Source organism: Eurosta solidaginis, chromosome 2 (genome assembly GCF_040869045.1).
Source record: "Eurosta solidaginis isolate ZX-2024a chromosome 2, ASM4086904v1, whole genome shotgun sequence".
NCBI classification, from domain to species: domain Eukaryota; kingdom Metazoa; phylum Arthropoda; class Insecta; order Diptera; family Tephritidae; genus Eurosta; species Eurosta solidaginis.
Genome location: NC_090320.1, coordinates 11,753,981 through 11,771,018, shown reverse-complemented (window position 1 = coordinate 11,771,018; position 17,038 = coordinate 11,753,981). Strand labels below are relative to the sequence as shown.

The following is a 17,038-nucleotide window of genomic DNA, read 5'->3' as shown; positions in this document are numbered from 1 at the left end:
AGATAACACTCGATTAAGTTAATTAATCTGTCCAGAAACCTAAATCAAAATTAATTATAGCGCAGTTAAATAAAACTAATTAAATTAATTCGAGAAATAAGGTTAATCGAACTAAATTGAACTGAATTTTATTAAATCGTTTAACAAAAAACACAAATATTCCCTAAAGTAAATAAAAATATATATAATTAAATTAATTAATTAATTCAAAAGAACAAATAGATCCCAACTAAGCTGAACTGAGTTAAGAAAATTGAAACTAACTTAAATCCTCTCTACTCTGATACTCAGTAAATAAAGCAAGCTTGATCAAATTAAATTGAATTAATTCAATTAAACTAGTTCTTAAATTGAACCAAATTAAATGATGTAAATGAAACTAAATCAAAACGAATTTTACTAAATCAGGCAAATTAGGTAAAATCAACTAAATTAATCAATCAACTAGTTTTAAAAAAAATTGTTAATCAAATCAAAAAATAGCCTAATTAAAAAACTACCATGGTAAATGAAATACATTCATTAATTTAAAAAAAAAAGTTAATCCAATCCCTCAAACTCAAATTAAATATTTACGTACAACCAAAAAAAACAAATCATTATTTAAACAACACCTTAATAAAGTGAAGAAAAAATCATTAAATTATTAAATAATTCAAAAGGAAAAAGCGAAAATTTTCAATACTTTAACTAAATTATGTAAACTTACACCAAAAAAACTGGAAAATCAAAAAAGATTTTCCCAACTACGCTTCAAATATGAAATTCTCTCAAGATCGTGCTGTACAAAATCCATAAATTTTTTTAAATTAATACGTTTATAAACATTTTGTAGTATTTGATGTAGTTATGTATATGCAATTTTTTTTATTTAGAATATACTTCATTCAATTTTAAAAGTACCCCTAAAAGTAGACATCATTCAATACATGCAGGTTTATGGAAAAAGTCCCATGTAATATCAACCAACCAACCTTTTTACAAACAGCTACCATACTTATCCTCTTACCCCAAACATAAGACTTAACTTTATTTCATAAAAATGGAAACTCACCACTCAGCTTTTATGGCCAGACTTGTACAGAATACAACGTGCTTTTTCAAATCAAGGTAGCACAAATGCAAGAAATTTACAATTTTTAAGATTATATTCTCTCACATCAAAACAGCTTAAATCAGTAAGCAAGGCTTCAAAAAACACCTAAAATCAATTTAGCGCCTAAACTTATGCAATTTTTTTCCTTAAACCGTTATAATACATACTATAGCCACAATATTTATAACATTTCCTTTAGTAAGCTTCTAGCTTGGTACAAATCAAATTAAAAAAATATTAAAGCACAAAGACAAATTCACAAGCGATTTGCAAAAACTTCCAAACCGTTAGCAATATTTCCATTTACATTGTAAAAACACAGCACTACAGTTATTATGTATATGAACTCAATTTAAATATAAAATAAACAAAAACTACCAATCCAAAAAAAATCCATTCCTTATTCCCATAAGAAACCGTTATCCTCACTCCAACACATTTGATCCTTCAGCAAAACACAATATCAGTGAGAGTTGCGCCTAAATATAGACAAACCAACACTGAGGAAAACATAATACTCACTTTCATGCAAGCACACATATACATACATTCTTTTAGGCGTTTACACTAGGGTGGAGCGAAATAAAATATAAAGCTAAAAAGTTTATAGCACCTAAAAAATCTAAAAGAAAAAGAGATGCTACCCGATTATTTGTCTGCTTCTAAGGATGGTCTATTCATCATTAGATTTTCAGTGCATTACGTCTCGCCTCGACTGTTAGTATAATTAAAGCTTTCGAAAATACTGCAACACATATTTCTGAAGTTCCAAATATGATTTTGGACCTACTTCACTGCCTTCTTAGAAATATTTTTCAAATAAATTTATAAACTTACCACCATATGCTGGTTTTAGCCAAATCAAAAAGCTTTTTGTTGATTTTCGCGAGTCCGTCCGACTGTGAAATACTACAATTGTGACATCATATTTCGAGCCTACTCCCCTGCTAAACTTGAGTACTTCTAAATTATTAACATGTTTACTCCCCAATCCAAGAAAGCTTTTATTTCGCTCCATCCAAATATTCACACGTAGTAACTACTACAACAACTACATACATACTTACATAGAAAACATAAAAAGAAAAGCGAAAATCTAAAGTTTGGCCGTGGCGTGGTAAATATGCAAAAATAACTTTAACAAGAAAAATTAAAATGTAGTATACCAATTTTGCTACTACTATTTTTTCTTAAATATTATGTAGTAGCATACATACAATACATGTAGTAAATGTTTAGTAGTAGCACACAAGCTGTACAAACAAAATGCAATTTTTTATTAGAACTCAGTTTTCCACTGCAAAAAATTACTTTATATATGAGAAAGAGATATTCAAAAAAGGCTTTTGAAAATAGTGAACTTTAAAATAAAATTTCAAAATAAATTTTTTATAGATATCAAAAATTCTAAAAGTGGCATTTTCTTTGCATGCTAGCTCTCTCTTTTGCTCGCATGCACTCTTTATGCTCGAGAATTATTTCAACTGTGACTATTAGCGAGTGAGTACTATCCTTTCTTCTCTCCCGCTCTTAATCTCTTTCTCGATCCTCTTCACTTAAGCTTTTCCTCTTTCTAAGTCTACTTCACTTTTTTTATCTCTTTCTTTGCTCTTATCACTTTTCTAATCTATCTCTTACCTATCCGTTTTTCTTCACTCTTAAGCAGTGATGCAGTCATCTTACCGCCAAGTGCTCTTTCTCTATTTTTACTGATTTTAACTAATGTTAAATAGATTGCCCCTCCCTTCCTAGAAAATTTTCAAATATTTAACCTTTCAGCCACGAGCTAAATTAAATACATCGCCTTTTATTGACACGCCTCTCTAAATCTTAACTCCCATTAAAAAAAAATAATAAGGATAGTTAATTTTTGACTACCTTTCCCGCTATCTCCCATTCTCCACACCAAATTATAGCCTCCCTTTTTAACATACTGTCTCTATATATCTCTTCACGCTTATACTTATCCCCTCTCGACTTGCTTTAGTTAGTCTCTTTGAAAGCCAGTTAGTGGCAGTTTCAAGTTATATATTTACTAAGAATATCATAGACATTAACAATTAAATTCTCCTGCTCTCTTTTTTAATGCCTGTGCTTAGCTTTTTTATCTTGCTCTGCCCTTTTCCCAAACACTCTATCCATCTCTCTTACTCGCTGCCTCTCCAAACTTGATTAGAAAACGAACACAAATTTATTGAATCTATTAATTATTTGAAAACATAAAAGTAAAAAATAAAAATAAATATTAATGCAACTTGTTATGTTTCAAAATTTAAAAATAAATGATTAATTAATTGAATAAGTAAACGATTGAGTAATTCATTGAATAGTTGCAGTATTTATTGTATTATATTATAGTCGATTACTAAATTCAATTGTATTTTAAAAATTGTAAACATGATATAAAAAAATGTTATTTAATAAATATTTTAAAATTAATTGCATTCTTAATTCGTTTTTTTCGATTTTTAATCGATACATTTTTTTCCTTTTTTTCTTCTTTTTAAATTATTTTCTACTTGGATTTTTGCGTTTACTCTCGAAAAAAAACAAATCAAAACAAATCGCAACCAAACGTATATCCAAATCAAATTTGGTATATTGGAAAAAAAATTGAATTCAAAAATAAACACACAAACAACCTCCAAACAATCGTCAATTGCAAATTCCTTATCCAAACAAATTGTTTCGTATCGCACCACAAATGCATTTGAAAATTTATTTTTCACTGCAATATTAACACTTTAATATGCTAAACGTAAATTAATGCTAATGCTCATACATTTATCAATCACGCAATTCAAATTTGAAAATATTTGTTTAAAACTTAACAAAATATTTTAAAAAATTTGAAAAATATTGAAAAAAATATTAAAAATTGTTTGAAACCTCTTTTCTTTAAATTCAATATTTGAAAATTACGACATTTATTTACCTGAAAAATTTTCAAAATTTTTGAAAAAAAAAATTTTAAATTTAATTTCACGAAAAAATTTCAAAACTTCTTTTATATTAAATGAAAACTTTTCCCCAATCCGTTTGTATGTTTTGTGCAATCCAAACCTAAATTTCAAATTCAAAAAACAAAAAACAAAAACAATATTAAACACAAACCAAATTTTTGAAATGCCTCCGATACTAAAAATGCAATTGCAAACTGCACACAACTAATTAAACAATAAACAAAACAAAAAATAACAATAAAAAAACAAAAAAAAAACATGAATGCACACAATGTCAATGACAAAGATGACGTTCCAGGCAAGGTGGACGAGAAGGCGACTCAACTGCATGCTATCGCCTCGCTCAAGGTACTGCTCGATGCAACGAAACCGCAACGCGGCGGCGCCACCACATCGGCTGCCAATCATGTTAAGATCAATTTAAAGGAGACAACATTGGCCGATCGACCCAATGGCAATATTGATACGATACTAGATTCGGTAAGTGCCAATTGTTTTGCTCTAATATTTACAATAAATATTTCCTATAAAAATTTTTTTTCACAATTGATTTTCAAAAAACCCTCTATGTATTTATTTTGTTGTAATTTATTAGCAAAGTGTATTTGAGACTAGAAACTTTAAGTAATTAAGTTTTTGTAAGCTTTTGTTTAGTTAGACTGCGTACAATTGTGGCATACTTTTGGGCGTTATGTATGGAAAAAGGCGCGCTCACCGCTCTATTAAATTGGTTTAATTGTATGTATTTATGAAACATTTTTATACCTTTCATGAACATGAAATGGTATATTAACTTTGGTCCGATGTTTGTAAGGTTGAGAAATATAGAAGATAGACTCACCATTAAGTATACCGAATTGATCGGGGCGACGAACTGAGTTGATGTAGCCATGTCCGTCTGTCCGTCCGTCCGTCTGCCTGTTTTAACGCACACTAGTCCCTCAAATTTTGAGATATCTCAATGAAATTTGGCACAAGGATGTATTTTTGTATTATATTAGACATTTGTCGGATCCGGTAGAATCGGACCACTATGACATATATCTCCCATACAACCGATCGTTCAGATAAGATAATAATAAGTTAATAATAATAATAAACCCAACGGATAAATACCCTCCAAAGCCCGCCCAACCGACACGAGGGGCGCGTCCGCATGACGCACGGATTTAGAAAGTATAAACGTGAAACTCTGTGATATATATTCCAATATATCATAAAAGATATCCTGAAAAAATCACTTTGATCGGAGCTATATATAGTTATATCCCATACAACCGATCGTTCAGATAGAAAGATTTTTGGCCATTTCTCCCTTAATTTAGAAAGTATAAACGTGAAACTCGGTGATATATATTTTAATATATCATAGAAGATTTTCTGAAAAAATCACTTTGATCGGGGCTATATAGTATATATCCCATAGAACCGATCGTTCAAATAGAAAGATTTTTGGCAATTTCTCCCTTAATTTCCAATATAAAAACGTTAAACTTGGTGATATTTTTTCTAATATGTCATAGAAGATTTCGTATAAAAATCGGAGCCATATATAATATATATCCCATACAACCGATCCTTCAGATAAGGAGGTTTTTTGCCATTTTTTATTTTATATTTATCTTAAAAATTGTTTAGGTATGTACATCTGTTCACTATATATTTCTTATCTTATACATCCGATTATTTGGAGATTACGAACGGGATAAGACTATTGTTCAGCCCTATTCGTGAAAGGTATGAAGTCTTCGGCACAGCCGAAGACAGTCCCGTCCTTACTTGTTTTGTTTGTTTTTAAGCACATAATGCCTATTTTTTCAGAAAATAAACAAACAAAAATAGAAAAAATGTATTTCAAAACAAATTAGTGGCATATTTGTAGGTGTTAAACCATTTTTGGTGTCTGATAAGAGAGTACAATATTAGAATCCGTAAGCAATTTCAGCCTATATCCAGCACGTTAACCGTTCCTGCAAGCTGGTATAGCAATAACAATAGAGTACGATTTATTTAAAAACAACTTTTAAGCCGCCTGCTTTAAGAATGTCACTCAGCCCCCAAAAAGTATGCCACAATATTGAACATTTTTTTTTTACGTAAAAATCATGATACATAAATAAATATTGAGTATTTGGCATAAACCAATGAGGCTAACGATTTCATCAGTGATGCCATACAAATTACGTATTTATCATACAAATATAAATTCTGCTCCATTTACTCTAAATAGGCGATGATTAGGCATTCATAAAAAACACACACACTCTGCGCAGCATTTACTTTTTAACATTCTCAAACTTTCGACTATAATTTCTATAAGCATCTATAAAAATTTAAATTTTTTAGCATATTTATTTTGATTTTTGCTGTTAGTTTTTAATGTTTACTTCAGTCTTCCTCCCTGTTTATTGCGTTAGCTGCTTGTGTTCAAAAAAATGTTAGGTGTAAAAAGAAAAAAAACAAGTTAAATACTTTTATAAGATAACGAATGCAAACAATTTGTTTGTAATGCTTAGTGTGTTTTTTTATTCATTTAAAAAAAATTAAGTTGAAAACAAATTAAACTTGTGTAGCCCAATCGGTTGAAAAGCACATACAAATTAGGCAATTTATGTTTGAGTGTATGTATGTGCTTGTTGGTATTTCTTTTTTAGTAAAATTTATAAAAATTAATATTTTTTATTTAGGTTTTTGATTTACTCGCTTATGTATGCTTTTAAATTTTTTTTCTTACATTTAAAAAATAAAATACATTTACACTAGTTTTTCTGTTCGGGATTTGTTACATGGAGTACCAATCAGCTACTTTCAAGTCAGAAACACAATACTAACCAACGACGAATTTTTCGCAGCAAATATTAAATTTTAAAGGAAAAAAATTCTGTAGTTTTTGGAAACTATACAAGATAATTTATTTTTTATTTGGTTATTGTTTTTTTTTTTTTTTTAAGATTTACCACTTTTAACTTTGGCCCGCACGTTGGGCGCCACTTTCTAGCTATCAATGCCCGCTCGATATAAACCAAGCGCATTTTTAATATCAATGAAACATGATCTTCTCAATTTATTTAAATTAGCAAGGCCTAATATCTTCCCGGCAGATTTCTATGCCAAGTTGTTGAAATGATTGCCCCGAGGTCAATAAATATCTCTCTGTTTGCTTTGAGTTGTTTCTATACTAGCTAGCACTTTCGATAAAGTGCGCTGCGATAGATTTTTGAAGTTGAATCCAATTTTCAGCCAAGTTTGTGGTTTCTAACAAATGCGAATAAGGTGGTGTTTGTGAACTTAGAAAGCGAAAAATTACTCCAATCGAGGAGAGCTTTTCAGATAAAATTCCTATCTAAGAAAAGTTTTGTTGCGTGTCATCGTTCATCGTATTACATTTCTGACTTGAAAAACACCAGCGACCTAATTGCATAGCAAACGAAATCACACTTTCTACACTTACACTACATTTGCTTGATTCAAATGTAATCCTGGGAGCTTAGTCCTACAAGCGCCACCATTAAATTCTCGTCTCTGAATACGTGTAAACTGACTCATGAAATTACTCACTAATATAAAAATATATTTAACCAACAAGAGTATTTTGAATAGCGTTGATTCAAAGGACTGAAACTAGTACAAGGTCATGTACACTGAAAGAAATGATGCTGGTAAAATCAACAAATCGGTTCTGTTGTTCTTGACTTAACGGAGATCCGGCGAAATTGATCGAATTATGGTTAATTCGACCGAGTTCTTTGTCAAGCTAACGAATTAGTTTAGTAATTTCAACAGAAGAGAAATTGTCGCTCTTAAGTTAACAAAATTCTATAAAATTGACAGATTCCTAATCAATCTAACTAATTTTTTTGTTAACACAACTGATCTCACTGGTCATTTCAACAGCGATCAACAGTCAATGCATGAGCAAATTTCAAAGAGAATTTTAAACTCACTGCGCTCTCTACTTTGTACTTATGTATGCTGTTTACTATATGTATGCACATATTTACGTATGTATATGGCAGCCGCCGTGGTGTGATGGTAGCGTGCTCCGCCTACCACACCGAAGACCCTGGGTTCACACCCCGGGCAAAGCAACATAAAAATTTTAGAAATAAGGTTTTTCAATTAGAAGAAAATTTTCCTAAGCGGGGTCGCCCCTCGGCACTGTTCGGCAAGCTCTCCGAGTGTATTTCTGCAATGAAAAATGTCAGTGAAAACTCATCTGCCTTGCAAATGCCGCAACTTAGGTACTTTCGTACAAAGCTGTCGCAACAACTTTTTTTGTTCATTTGACTACTAAAACGGTCAATTACGAATCAACGATTTGTGCGCAGTTGATTCAACATCGTGTTGCGATGGATAAAAATTGACAGAAATTTCGGTTGAATTGACCCGTATATCGGTTGATTTTACCAGTCTTTCTTTCAGTGTAGTTAATCGTCAATACATCCAAATCAATAAAATCAAATAAATTTGACAAAATAAATATGTAAATAGTAGGGATCTTGTTAACAACCGACTATTCGACTAGTCGATTAGTCGAATAGCAACTTTTGCATTGATTGAGAATTGACTAGCTGGTATTTGATTGCAACAAAGCATCAAATCCTCTAACTGATATTCGATTACTGTCGGTTTCATTAAATTTTTTGTCTTAAAAAAAAATAGTTAAAATTAATTATTTGTTGCAAAACGAGTTTTTGGAAACTAGCTAGGTATAGGATTTATTTTCTACCTTCCAGGACTCTAAAGAAGCGAAGTGAGCTGCAAATGGCTAGCAAAGGCTCAACAACGTTGTGAGTCGCAGAGCTCATTAAAAATTACATAAGATAAGTTATTCGAATAGTCAAATCGAGTCACTAATTAAATGCAAACAACTAGTCGATTACTGATAATCGATTATTTTACTGAAAGACTTTTGCCAGTCGAATAATCGATTATTCGGAAGAAAAATAGCTATACTATATTTTCTTTAAAAGGTTTTAATTAAAATTTTTCCATACATCACAATCTATACTGCAGATGTACGCTTTTGTCAAAAGCTCTGAAAACCATCTTGCCCTTTCACTCTTGCGTTATAGGAAAATATCCTGTGACTATATTCATGATCTCTAAGCTTTTTTAAAACCAGCATTCACCTAAAGAATGTCAAGAATACAGATCTATCCAAACAAATTCCAAATGAGCTCGGAAACTTTCTCAAAACTTGTATCACTTAAAGGAGGAGGGCACATTTTCTATAACTAACTGCCAGAATGCTTTCTAGAGAAAGGAGTGAGATCAATACCACAGGCCGACCAAATTTTAAAAAAGATCAAGCCCCCTAATACCTTTCAAAAGGTCTTCCGTTTGCTAAATCTAAAAACCAAGTCAGATTTTAAATTTTGGTTCTTATTTTCGAGATACATATTATCACATAAAGTTACAAAAATCACATTTTCGGCTACATTCAATACGTAATTTTGTCACCAGAAAATTTACATTTACCATTTGAAAGCAGAATCATTTCATATTACAAACGCTTTTTTAGTATATGCCGATATTTACTTATGATATAACTCGTGATATATACTTTTGTGTATGATACGTCCTTAAACGCTGCGAACAAAGATATTATGTGTAGCATACTTTTAGGCGGAATTTCTTATTTTAGGCTTGGAGTTGTGTAGCAGGTGGAGTAGTCAAATAAAATCCTTTTCCCTAATATTTTGTTTTATTAGTCTAATATGATTTTATATCGATCATGCATGGTTTGCTGAACCCTGCTACATTTGATTATTAAGTGATTAACGTGCCTAAAAGTAGACTTCAAAATTTCAAAAATTTTGACGCCGTATTCAGTTTCAACGTGCTAGAGGCGTTTAACTTGAAAAGTAGTGACCAATTTGTGGGTTGAGAATTTACCGGCCCGTGTAATGACTACCTTTTGTAAATTTCTCACATTCAGTGGTGCCAGGGCTCCAAGCTTTTTAGCTGGTTTGAAAGGGCAGGATAAAATACTTGTATATCATAATGTACTTGACCAATGGGTCCAATATTTTTCACGCTAAGCTTTTACTTGGATTTAGATATATCTCCCCCCCCCCCCCCCCTCCCCCCCCCCAACATGATGTTTACGGTTTGTCATGTTATCTTATTATATTCAAATCAAATTGAACAGTATTTATAACATATCGGAGATACAGCAGTTTTAGAAGGCGGAAGGTCTAGGCCTTAGTAGAAATATGTGGACGCGGCAACAGAGGAATCAGTAATCAGTTTGATTTAAGCACGCTATCAGTTCCGAAGTGAAGTTTAATTGTGAAGTATAATTGTACTACGCCCAAAGTAGTCTAATAAAGACCATTTTGCAATATAGAATATTGGAGTGATTTATTGAACAGTTTAGCGATTCGAACGTTAGCAGAAGGTTGCAAATAAGCGGAATTTGTCAAAATTCGTTACAATATTTTTTCCAAACCAGCATAAAGTTAGAGATTGTTTATGCAACATGTTTGCTTTAGAAATTTCTTAGGTTTCTAGTTCTCGGACAAAAAACCAATGAACTTACGAAATTTTGGTCAAAGTTTTAATACCTAATAATTTCTTCTTTTTTTTTTTGGGGGATTAAGATATAATTTTTAAAGTTTTTTTACATTTGGTGCCAAACCTCCTTAAAATCAATTTTAAATTTAAGTACAAATAAACAGAACACACACAAGCACACAAGCTTTCTGTAATAAATATTTTTGAAATTTTATTTTAGTTAATTTTTAGTTTTAACTAACAACAACATAATACAAAAACAACAATAAAGCTTTATAAACGCCATAAACATTATCATTACCACATACTTACATATTTCATTAAAACCGAACATAAAAATCAGCTCTGCGCATGAGCTGTTGCTTAAAACTGAACTATTAATTACTAATATAATTTACTCATACTTATACATAAAAAAAAAATAATTTATACAGGATTCTCAACTCAATAGAATTTGTTTATCATAAGCGAAAGTTTGTCTCAATTGAAACGAATTTCAGTCATGTTATCTGTACCCTTTGGGGTATTGGAATGCAGTGGCAGATAGTTGTACCTAGAAAATTTTGCCATAACCAAAGCTGAGGGATCTATCAATGATCAAAGCCATTTAAAGTAAAATTGCCAAAAGAAATTTGCTCATTAATCATGCCCTACAACAACCATAGAATATCTCCGGTTTGAAGTTTTAAATTTATTTTTAAATATTCTTCAAATCGTGTGATGACTTCTACAATGACACCCACACGCTTTTACATATACAACGAAAACTGTTATTTATGTAAATTTCATAACAGTTAATGAAAACCAATTCAAGTGACGAAATGCTCACTATTTAAACAACCAAAATTCGGTTAATTACGCTATCAACATAAAATTAGCTTATGACACATGTCAAATGAAAGACAGCAGATAAATCTCACCGCATACACCTATCACATCTGCAACATAATTATGTTATAAGTTGTAACAGAGAAGTGTGTAAATACATTACATCTACTGCAAAATTGTATATACCTGCAGAAAAACTCGCTAGTTTGAAACTAGCGCAAAATCATAAGCGTTAGCTGGCGGTACTCGTTCTCAAGCTATTTCCTCGCAGTGGTTTCAACTGACACCTTTAACATTGTGTTGTCCTGCAAAACAGATAATATCACTCTCTTGAAACCGTAAAATGTGCTCTTAACTGTCTCAGCTATAAATAATTCTAATAGCGGCTCTGCATCCGTTTAGCACCACTTCGTAGGAAGTCGGAAAAACTGTTGTTGAAATTGTCACATTACGGGTTTTCCTGCAGGGCTACCATAAGCACCATAAGCACACACTCAAATGAGCATGCGATTCCATGTGTATGTGTGAAGTGTGGCACAGGAGTGTACTTTAATCTCTTCGCACATTATGTCAGTAGAACGATTATAACCTTAATTAGCTCGACAGCAGTGAGCAGTCAAATGTGTGTGAACAGAGAAATATAAAATGAAAAAAAAAACGACAAACAAGAATCATTGCTAAGTCAAAAGTGAAAGAAGCTCAAGTTTAAATACATAATAAAAATACATTTGCTTACATACTTACACCACTGAGTCGAAAAATAGCAGTGGTAGTTTTTATAAAATTTCGTTAATTAAGCTCTCTTATTTCATTTTCGATATTCTGAGAAAAAACTTCTATGCATTTTGTAAGTGCATAATTCAAAGCAATCTGAAAAACGTTTTTGACAAAAATCAAGAAAATTTTATGAATATTTCAAACTTTTTAATTTAATTAGAATTGTGTACTCGAAACTATACAAACAAATCTCAAAAACGTTTTCGAAAAAATTACGAAAATTCCGAACTTATGAGTATGCAGTTGTTGTAAAAGTTAAAGGTCTGTGTGAATATGCCTTGAGTTTTGAGATTTTTTTTCCGAAAGTTACAATAGACTGTCCTCCATTCTAAGTGTGACACATTTTTTTTTTCAGAAACACCTTTCGTAAAAAAATTGTCAATGCGAGACCTATTATTTTTCACTTAGTAAAACTAGAACTGATTGCGCTACAAAATTGCATACTCAAAAAAATTCAAAAAGTTGCAAATAAAAAGTTTGACGTTTTTGTAAAAGTTTCACAAATTTTCAAAATTTTATCGAATACAGTTTTGAAATTGATGTACATTGTTTCATGTATGAAATTCATTGAAATTTTTACTAAAATATCAAAAACAAATAAAAAAGAATTTAACTGACGAAATTTTAATTAAAATTGGCACTGCTATTTTTCTGTTCGCTGCTGTACATACATATGTACATGCATACATTTTTTATATTTTAAGAATTTGCAAATTTTTTAGTTACAGTTTTGCTTTTACGATTTAATATACCGTTATCACTTTTAAAATTTATTACCTACAAATTCACTAAAAAATTCAATAATTTTGAAGCGTGTTTATAAAATTTTTTTCTGGTAACCTCTTTCTTGTTTAACGCCTAGTTATTTAATCTTTGTGGCCTTCCGAGTTTTGCATTAGAAATATAAATTTTTGTTTAGTATTAATGTATTTGTATGTTGTTAGTGTACGCAGAAATGCGCTAGGAAAGTGTGACCTTTTTTCTTATTTGTTGACTTTATTGTATTTCTGTTGCTACAAAATATTAAATTTTCCTAAAAGCAGTGTTGGGCAAATTAATACTAGCTAATTATAAATACGTTATATTAGTAATAAAGCTGCTTCAATCTAAGAAAATCAAAATTACCTCCTTTCCATTATCATTTCTTAAGTTCTTTAAACTCAATTTTTGGTTAATCAAGCGCCGCTTAATATATTTTGTCTCTTTAAAATTTTCTCAGGCCTTTATGGGTTCTTCTCTTTTTGAAATTGATTGTTTTTGAGTTTACAGTCCAAATAATTATGAAAAACGGCTTTTTTATTTCATACCGACGTGTCGAATTTTGTTTGTGGTCTCCTTCAGGGTTAAAAATTACTGCCGTTTTACTAAACGCAAGGCAAAGAGCAATATTTAACGAGTAATGTCCCTTCTCGGGCACCCACTTTGCTATTGAGTGAAACAGATAACGTTTAACAAATTCATACAAAGACATAGTGATACTCAACTTCGTTTGGCCACGAATGAGTTTGTACTACAAAAACCTGCTTTCAAATCGACAAGTTTTAAGAGTACGTTGTGCTCCTTCTCGGACACCTAATATGAACGATAGGAAGAAATCTAACCGAATTCAAACAAAGATGTAGTGGTGCTCAACGTCTTTGGCATCGAAAGAGTTTGTGTTATATAAAGAAGCTTACAGATCAACAAATATTTTGTATGCAGGCTATATTTTCACTTATTCGAACTTAAATGTCTAATTGATAAAAACTTTAGTATTTTACTTAATACGTAAGAGGTAATATTAAATAAGATATTGTAATGGTTAATTACTTGAGCATTTATCAAATTCAAAAAATTGCACTAAATACATTGTCCTATGGATTGAATACATGAAATTTAAACTCCAATGGATAGAAATTCAGAACATGATAAAATATCTGCAAGCACCGCTTGTATCATTTCTGTATAATTTGTTTCTATTTGCCCTGGGGAAACATCCTGCAACAGTGCTCAGAGCAAGAATCTAATAGAATGTCAAATTCGGCTGCTGCGTTTCTTTATTCTTAAGGATGAATAAAAAATATGTGACCAAGTCACCTTAGCCATAATCTACAGACTGCTGCTACATAAACTTAGTTAGTATTCCTTTATGACAGGGAACCCAGTATTTATTTACTGTCCAGTCTGAGCGAAGTCTCTCCAATCTTTGTTTACATTCCAGGAGACTTCTAGATTAAGTGCTATGAAAGAATTTCGCCTTAATATCTATCGTCGCATATCTGTCAATATTTGTATTGAAGTGATTGCAGCCCAAGTGCGTTTCCTTCAAAATGTATGCTACTTTCTTTTCTTCACGGCTACAATTTCCACCTTAAAGAGAGAACAGTGGAATCTACTAGCAACAAATAGAAAAATAGCAGTAGCAACTTTCATCTCAAGAATGATTCGAAAAAAGTTCCAAAATTGGGTAGTTTCGAGCTTTTTACTTAGAGTTCTCTAAATTTCTTTGAGTATGCAATGTTGTAGCCCACTAAATGTTAGTCTAGCAAAATACAACTGGTAGTTCTCTCAAAATTCGCATTGATTTTCTACAATTTTTTCCGCAATGCAAAACTTTTTTTAATATGCATCAAATTCTAAAATACAATTCCGAAACAAAATTTTCAAAAATCGATGCGTATTTTGAGAGACTTATCAGTTGTACTTTCTTAGACAAAAATTGATTGGGCTACAAAACTGCTTGCTCGGAATAATTCAGTGAACTCCAAATAAAAAGTTAGAAATATTCCTAAAATTTTATTGAGTTTTCGAGTTTTTTCGAAAACATTTTTTAGATATGGTTGCATAGCTTCACTTACAAAATTTAAAATATCGAAAATAAAAAACGAAGAAAGAGTCTAACTGACGAAACTTGATAAAAATTTGTACTGCTATTTTTCTGTTAGTGTTTTTAAATCAATTTAACTTAATAATAAATTTAATTCCTTAACTAAATTTTTGTTTTTTTATTACATCATCAAACTGTCTGAAATTCTATAAGTAATTTGCTTCGTCCTTAAGAAGGAAAATAGCTTCAATTTATTCATGCTTTTAATTAGAAAAAGGTTTGTTCACGCTTTTCAATTCCGTTTTGCAACTAAATTGGCACATTAAAAGAATTTTCGAAATTATAGCAAAGTAGGAATTGTTAATGAATGGAATTTTCACTATTATTGCAAGCTACAAATTTCAATAGTCAGTAAAGCGGTCATTTAATTAAAAAAACAAATTTTTTTTTTTTGTTGAAATTTTAAGCCTTTACGCAGGATTGTAGTCACGCGACCTCAAAGTCTCAATCACAAAATGATTTGCTTAATTTTTAATTTAGTTGTTTGTAATGCTTTTTACTTCAGTTTTCTTTTCATTCGTAGAATCAGGGCATTTCTAAAATAAAATTTAAAAAAATGTTAATTATTTAATTTTAATACACATAAATTTTGCATAGCTAATGCGCTTCCTTTGAAGAAAAAATTTAACTTCTCAAACTTTTTTTAGTTTCACCCCTTAAGGGATATCGATTCGAAGGCGTGCTCGGTCATGTCACCGCTCAGTGCTTTTGTAGCTATAATGACGCTCTTTATAGCATCCCTTAAACCTTTTGTTTCTGTTGTTGTAGCAATAAAACACTACCCGAAGGTTTTGGTAATTGTTATCGATGTTGATGGTCCTTTGCCGAATATAGATCTGGTACGTTCCAGTTACAAGCACCATTAAAGTACTAGCTCAACCATCTCGGCAACGATTTCATACCACTACAATGAAGCTTCAATACCTCACACTCACCCCCCCCCCCCCCCCCCCCACCCTCTTCTCCTTCCTCGTGGGAATATGAATAGGAAAGTTAACATTTGGAGCAGAAATTCAACAGACGAGTAAGAGCTTCGCCGACTGATCATACTGTCCGTGCATACTCCTGGAGAGAGTCCCTTGCCTAAATCTGTGCTCTATCAATTTTAGCTTTACTTAACCCTATCCCATAGTACCGCCGAGTTGCCGAAAAATGGAGGGTAACCGGAAAATAGGTAACAATTACCTCCATGTAAATAAAATTGCTTATTACAGTTTTATGTTACAGCTATTCCGCCATGTTATCAGTGAAGCCATGTTATCAGTGTAAGCCATAAGCTCCACTTTACCACAAAGTTTTAGCTAATCATTTACGACCACGACCCATTGGAGGGGGGATAGAAACCCCCCGCAGTTGAGCCCTTCTCACCCTTGTTTGCACCACTGCCCTCAATAAAATAAAGAACAGTCGTTCACAGGTATTGGATATTGAATCAGTGGAGGATGTCGTCATTAAAACATAAGTGGCAGTCTTCTCTTGGACAGTCAGTTGAGCAAGTTTCTTCATTGACACATTCTTCTGACCAAATATTGTTGCCTGCTATTAACTCAAGCTGCGCAAATTTTCTAAGACTCTTTGTCCTCGTTGATTGCAGTTTAAACAGAATATTGCAGCGTATGGATAAAATAACAGCCTTGAAATCCTAAACCAAAGTCGAACACAAAATTTTAGCGATAAATCGGAGGCCATTGCTACAGTAAAACCTGAGCTCATTAGCAGAAAGGCCATTCAAAATAAAGAATTGACAAACCCAAACCTCAAAACAATTTTTTTTTTAGTTCTCCAATCCAAAAAAAATCTTGTTCTTTGTATTGTATTAAACCTAAATACATCTAAAAAAATCAGAAAAAAACATAACTTTTAATTCCAATGGCAAAGCAAATCCCTTTATGTTCAATTTTACTTCGAAAATTAAATTCTTTTCTTAACAAATTTAAAATTTTTTTTAAATTGAGCTATTAAAATCCACTACTTAATTTTTATATTTCA

The 17,038-nt window shown here is 31.5% G+C and overlaps 1 protein-coding gene across 22 annotated transcripts in view; it reads left to right on the top strand.

Moving 5' to 3' along the window:
- Nckx30C (solute carrier family 24 member Nckx30C) overlaps positions 1–17,038 on the top strand; it is an 849,440-nt gene that overhangs the window by 727,334 nt on the left and 105,068 nt on the right. For 20 of the 22 annotated variants that reach the window (XR_010949321.1, XM_067764396.1, XM_067764400.1 and 17 more), the window contains one exon: positions 4,346–4,539. Coding sequence is in view for 21 of the 22 variants with exons in the window: in XM_067764396.1 (XP_067620497.1) it covers positions 4,346–4,539 (194 nt within the window). In the remaining variant the exon portion in view is untranslated. The remainder of the gene's footprint in view (positions 1–4,345; positions 4,540–17,038) is intronic. The other 2 variants (XM_067764407.1, XM_067764404.1) reach the window with 1 other exon arrangement.